This window comes from Merops nubicus, unplaced genomic scaffold, assembly GCF_000691845.1.
Source record: "Merops nubicus isolate BGI_N331 unplaced genomic scaffold, ASM69184v1 scaffold6177, whole genome shotgun sequence".
NCBI lineage: Eukaryota > Metazoa > Chordata > Aves > Coraciiformes > Meropidae > Merops > Merops nubicus.
Genome location: NW_008619797.1, coordinates 69,681 through 75,780, shown reverse-complemented (window position 1 = coordinate 75,780; position 6,100 = coordinate 69,681). Strand labels below are relative to the sequence as shown.

The 6,100-nt window shown below is 43.1% G+C and overlaps 1 protein-coding gene across 1 annotated transcript; it reads left to right on the top strand.

Annotated features, from left to right (window-relative positions):
- Positions 1-2,136: 2,136 nt before the first annotated feature.
- VMO1 (vitelline membrane outer layer 1 homolog (chicken)) lies at positions 2,137-4,037 on the top strand (the record flags this gene model as incomplete). Its single annotated transcript, XM_008943935.1, has 3 exons — positions 2,137-2,316; positions 2,957-3,051; positions 3,760-4,037. Coding segments are annotated over exons 1-3 (553 nt in total), but the record flags the coding sequence as incomplete, so codon positions are not given.
- Between the last annotated feature and the right edge of the window lie 2,063 nt (positions 4,038-6,100).

The following is a 6,100-nucleotide window of genomic DNA, read 5'->3' as shown; positions in this document are numbered from 1 at the left end:
ATATAATATAATATAATATAATATACACCTGTTTATTTTTTAATTTTTAGAAGTATTTATAAAATGAGGAAACAGTGGCATAATATTTATGTTTCTCTGTTTGCAAAAATTATTATACTCAGCTGGATGAATAATGAAAAGATTAAATACCCTGTATCATCATCCTTCTACTGTAGTCATGTTGTATTAATCAAATTTATCAGTTTGCCAGTTTTCTTTAAAACTCTGTTCTGACATGATTTCAAGGATGTCAAAATACAGGAGATGGAGTGAGAGATTAGGGTGGATGTGTCAGTAAGCTGTCCAGATCTTGCCATTGTAGAGGGTTTTTTATTTTGATATTTTATCTAAGCTGATCTTAGAAAACTTTTCAAGGTGTCCAAACAAAATTAGCACCGTTACATAGCAGGAAAGACCAATGGGTGCTCTGCTTTGTAAATATTAAGCACTAGCTAAGCCCTGTACTCTGAAATCAAATCCAAGGTATCTGACATTGGGCATTCCAGGTTACCAGGTAACTTCTTTGGTTATGGATGGGGAAGATGATCACTGTGCCCAGGGATCCAGAATCTCCTTATCAGAGCAGAGTCTGGGGACATGGATTCTCCCAGGCTGTGCATCTGCATCACTGCTGCCGGAGGTGAAGCAGCCAAGGGCGATGATTTCAGGTGAGCAAAGGAGACATGAATGTGAGTACCCAACTTCTTTTTCTGAGATGTTAACACCAGGTTCCAGCTGTTTTTTTCTGACTCATTTTTCTCCTTTCCATTCATGTGCAGCCAAGGGCAGGTCTGAGTGTCCCTGGCTGGCACCATGTGACCCTGCCTGAGCAAACACACCTGACTCTCCAGCTGTTATTGCATGGTCCTAGTGGGGGAAAGCATGTTTTACTCTGGGGTCTGATACCCCCTTGGAGAAGTACAATGAAAGTCCTGGTTTAAAAAGAAAACTAGGTTCTGCTTCCATCACATGCTGTGATGTTCTGGTGCCTTTCACTGAAAGGTTCGCCCAGCTCCCTATCATCTCCATTTGCAGACGTCACCACCTGTAGAGAGCACTGACAAGCAGAAGATGGGTACAGAGCCAAGGGTGGAAAGGCAGCATTGTCTCACAGTGGGACAGGAACAGGGGGAGAATTGAGTGGAGCAGAGAACAGAAGAGAAACATAGTAGAGGGGAAATCTTTGTCTTCTGATAGTCCAAGGCTTGGCACCTCATGTTGCTATAAAATCCTGAGACTCAAAATAGTAGACTAAAATGTATTCTCTTTGCCTCTTGAACAGAGATTCTGCAAGAGCCTGGCTCCACAAGCCTAAGAGGCCTAGGGAGGTTTGGTTATCTGTATGTTAAGAGATTCTCAACTCCACAGTTTCAAATTCACCTCTCCCTGCATCATGACATCCTCAAACACTGTGCACTCAAGTTCAGTATCACCTTTCTGGAAAATCTGTCTTCCACCTTCCCTCCCGGTGGCATTTATCTCAGTGATCCCTCAGAACCACTGTGGGCATCCTCGCATGTCCAGCTTCAGTTAAGCTTGTTGCAAAGCAAAGCACCATGTTTTTTTATGGAGATAAAATAATAATGTTTTTAACTGAGATAAAAGTGACAGTGAAGCCATAAATAAGCTACATATATGCCCAACTTACCAGGAATACTGTTCAACACAGGGTGTTGGGAGACACAAGGCTTGAGTTTGCTTAGACTTCGGTCCAGATAGGTACCTTGTGTTTTTTAGTACAGTTTTACCTGTCTAAATAATAACTAAACTAGTTATGACAGTTTCTTTCAAAAGGCAAACATCCCCATGGCCAAGAATCTGCATAATTCCTGCAGAAGCAGGAACCAGGATTAGGCCTCTACCATGAGCGCAGAAAGGAGCACATAGGTCTTGCTATAACCTTTCAGTGATGGTGGATACACCTGCAGCCACAGCACCTGCTGCATGTTGGCTGTCAAAGTTCCACGGGAGCTCCTCATGGGCACTGTGAGCAGGTCAGCAAGTGCTGTGTCACTGCCTGGGTGGAAACTATTGTTCCCATGGTGTTTGTCAATGGACTGGTGGGGAAAGGAAAGCCACCTTGGCAGAGTATAAATCCCACTGTCCATATACCAGCTCTCCTTCAGCAGATGCAGCATGCAAGAGATCAGACTCCTCATGCCAGCTCTCCTCATCCTGTTCCTCTCCCTCTGCACCCTGGGCACAGGGGTGCGTGAATACACCTCTGTCCTCGCTGTTCCCAATGGAAGCCACTGGGGCAGGTGGGGGGATCAGCAATTTTGCCACTCTGGCTATGCCAATGGATTCGCACTGAAGGTAAAATTCTCCCTATTTCCCACCATCTCCTGTCCCTGCACCCTAGTTTACAGCTTTCCACCTCCCAGGAACATCTTCTCCAGAGTTTAAGGACTTTTGCCAGAGTTTTCACTCTTTCTGAGTTCTGTACTCTGTACCTAGATGTAAGTCTTCTAAAATGTAAGTCTTCTAGAAAATTTAGTCTGGAAAATGTTGCCGCTGTAGTTACACCAGTAAAGAAAAATATTATTTTGTTTTTCTTTTAGGATAAGAGGGCTCTCATTAGATATAACAAAAACAGCTACTGCCAGAATTGTTTTGGCCCCAGTCTGGATAGAGGTGTGCTGGCATGAGGCTGACAGTGCTGGGAGAAGCCACGTCAGTGCTGAAATCTGCTGCTGGAGTCAGGGAGAGAGGCAGCCTCCTTCAGTGTCTCTCCCAGGACTTGGAGCCTCTGCCTTACATGTTGGGTCAGAAATAGAAAGCACAGAGAACGTGTTACAAGGGTTACGTAGGTATGTGGCTGTTTCCCAGTGACAGACATCTTTCCCATGTGCTTCCCAAGACATTTTCTCTTTCATCACAGAAAGGCACTTAAAGGACTTTTCCTGGGTCTTCTGCCCCTTGCTTTTATTCTGTCCGTGTATGACTTCTACCACAGGTGGAGCCCTCCCAGTTTGGAAGAGATGACACAGCTCTGAATGGCATACGCTTGCGTTGTCAGGATGACTCAGTCATCCAGTCCGTGGTGGGGGAGTAAGTAACACCGTGCTTTCTGTCCTGCCTGTCATGCACCAGCTCACAGAGTATCCACAGGTGGCACCGTTTGCAGAGGTCTCTTCTCTGACTTGCTTTAGCATTACACCTGCATACTACCGTAGTATAAAGTAAATTAAAATAGTTGGTTGGAGTTTTGTTCATTCATTTTTAGGGTAATTAAATACAGTTACTTCATATTACTGCCTTCTGTTTGCTCTTGAACTTCTGCAGAGCACTGTGAACACCCCAAGTACAGTCCTAGGGACAGAGTCCTCCTTCGGAAATGGGCAATATATGGGACAAATTTGAGAAATTTTAGCCATGCATTTAGAAACTGTTTGGTGACCAGCACTGCACCTCCAAACATCAGTGTTTGCTGTCTCTGCTGCCAGGCGTGTACTTGTCAGATAGGTCAAGGGTGCATCACAAAACATGTGCTCAGGATGTCCTTGGAGTTTCCACCAAAACCATAACTATCCAGTCTTGGACTTCCTGCTATTTTCCTGATGAGATTCTAATAAAGAGACAAATGCACCCTTGGAAGGGAATGGAAAATAAGTAAGGGGCCCCAGAGTGCAGCAGGGTGTTGTGTTTGTCACTGCTATGAGAAAGAAAGTGTTACGCTTTAGGACAGCATGACAAGGAAAAGGAGCACTTTCCAGCAGTTTGCAGAGCCCAGACATTCCTCTGTCTGCTTTTTATCAGGTGGGGTACCTGGACCAGCTTCCAAGTTTGCCCTAGAGGCTACTTGATCTCCTTCTCATTGAGAACAGAGAAGTCCCAAGGAGTAGGTGATGACACAGCAGCCAACAACATCCAGTTCAGATGCTCAGATGCAACTGTGCTAATAGGTGATGGACTGTCGTGGGGTAGATTCGGCCCATGGAGCAAACGTTGCAATATATGTGGTCTCCAGACCAAGGTAGAGCCCGCACAGGAGTTTCAGGATGACACAGCACTCAACAATGTGAAGTTCTTCTGCTGTAAAAAAACACTTACTCCACCTTCGTCACTGCCTACACATCTGATATCCCACAGCAAACAAAATATCAGTAAAACTTGACTCTAGATTTCTACTGAGACATGCCTGTGATGCTTTGACTGCTTGGATCTTGCTGTACTGGCCAGTGCCTTAGATGCTGATGACTTTTACAGCTACCACTACACTAGTATATCTTCTCATAGTTGAAGTGTATTATGTTCACAAAAATCAGCACATCATGTAACTGCTGGTATGCCACTGTGAAAATGCCCAAAGTCTGACAATTGGCCAGAGCTGAAGAACAGATTTATAAACTTTTTTTTTTTTTCTCTGACTGGTGAATTTCTTCCTGGTTTATTCTGGCCATTTGTCCATCGTTTGAAATAATATATGATCTCTTGACATGACAGACAGGAAAGAATGGGTATTAGTTTGAGTATTACTTTAGGTTACTTGAAAAAATGACCAATGAGAGCTGAACTGAGTGAAATGGAAATCTGTGTGGGCTCATGAGAAGCATCAAAGGTTTGGCAGCATTGTTCTCTCTTAACTTGGAATGCCTCAAGGCTTGCATGTGTATGTTATAGACAACCTTTTAGCTCATACCTGAGCTCCTGTCTTAGGAAACATGATCAGAAAGCATGCTTACACTGAGCATTCATCTAAGGGTGGCTATGGTACCACTCAGGTGGGCTGTAGCTCCCCAGTTCTCCCTTGTTGTTGCTTTGTAGTGTGCTCCACTGGCTCACCTAGCTGTTAATGCAAAACTCATTTTCATGGTACTATTTTTGTTTGCTTGTTGCCTCTGTATTTCATGCTCTAAATAAAATGGGAAGAATCCAAACTAAAAATAAACTCTGTATTAGTAATCCATTTTTTATGCTCCAATTTGTTAGATAAGCTTGAAGTTACTACCTTGTCCTGATGTGCTAGATGTAAAGAATGTACTCTTGCTTTTGGGAAAATAGTTCCTGCAGATCATTATTGTGCACTAATATCTGAGCCACCAGATCTCTCTGCAAGAGTTTGAGAAGATTTATTGCATCTCTGAGCACCTTTTAGAAAGTATAGCTGTGGCTATTCCTTCAAAGAAATGCATTATGCATCTTTGTGTACTTGAAACAAGGTAGGGGCATGGTAGAGTTAGTCTCTAGGTGACTAATGGGCTGTGAGTGGGTTGTATTCAGGACCACAGCCACGTGGAGCAGCACTGAGCTGGTGGATGGAGATTCCTTCTGCCAGATCACATCATCAGCATATCCACAGCAGCCGTAACTACTCTGACTCTTCATCCCCGTGAAATTTTCTTCCTGTCACTTACATAAAAAATACTTAATAACTGTGTTTTAAGTAGTGGAATATAGCAGGCAGAGAATAGAACAAACATGATACATACTTTAGTTAAAAGAGTTTTGATTAAAAAAATAGGGTGTTGTTTTTGAGTAGATCATTGGCCTGTGTAACTCTGTGTACTGTCTATGGTGGCAATGCTCAATATCTAATACTTGCTGGAATTAAAAGCTTCTCTGAATCAAGGAAGTCATGAGTATGATTTTTATTTTCAAAGCCAAAAGCAATCATTGGATATATAGTGTTTGGTAATGTTCTCCAGTGCTGTCCTTTGGAGAACACAGCAATTTTTCATGATGCGTGTATCATTGTGCCTCCCAGTCCCCATTTTTGGTAATACAGGTATTTTCCAAGTGGTGGGTGATGAGCAGAGAAGCCAGCCAGCCAGCCATACAGAACTTGGGATTGAAGTCTAGTGCAGCTAGGTGGAGAATAAGACCGTTCTCTTGACTCTGTCTGTACTACACAGGCTGTTGCTTCCCATCCTCTCTCTCCTGAGGTACAACTGGGGCAAGCTGATGCATCTCCAATGACATAATTCAAAGTTACTTCAGCAGTAGTACTTCCCAAAGCCTTAATGCTACGAGAATAAATCTTAGAAAGATTCCTGGATTTGAATTATTTAATTTTTCAAAAAACAATATGAAACTTTCCAGCCAGAACTTCTGCTGCAAATTTGCATAGCTCTGATTTATTTAATCTCAGGGTCTGATT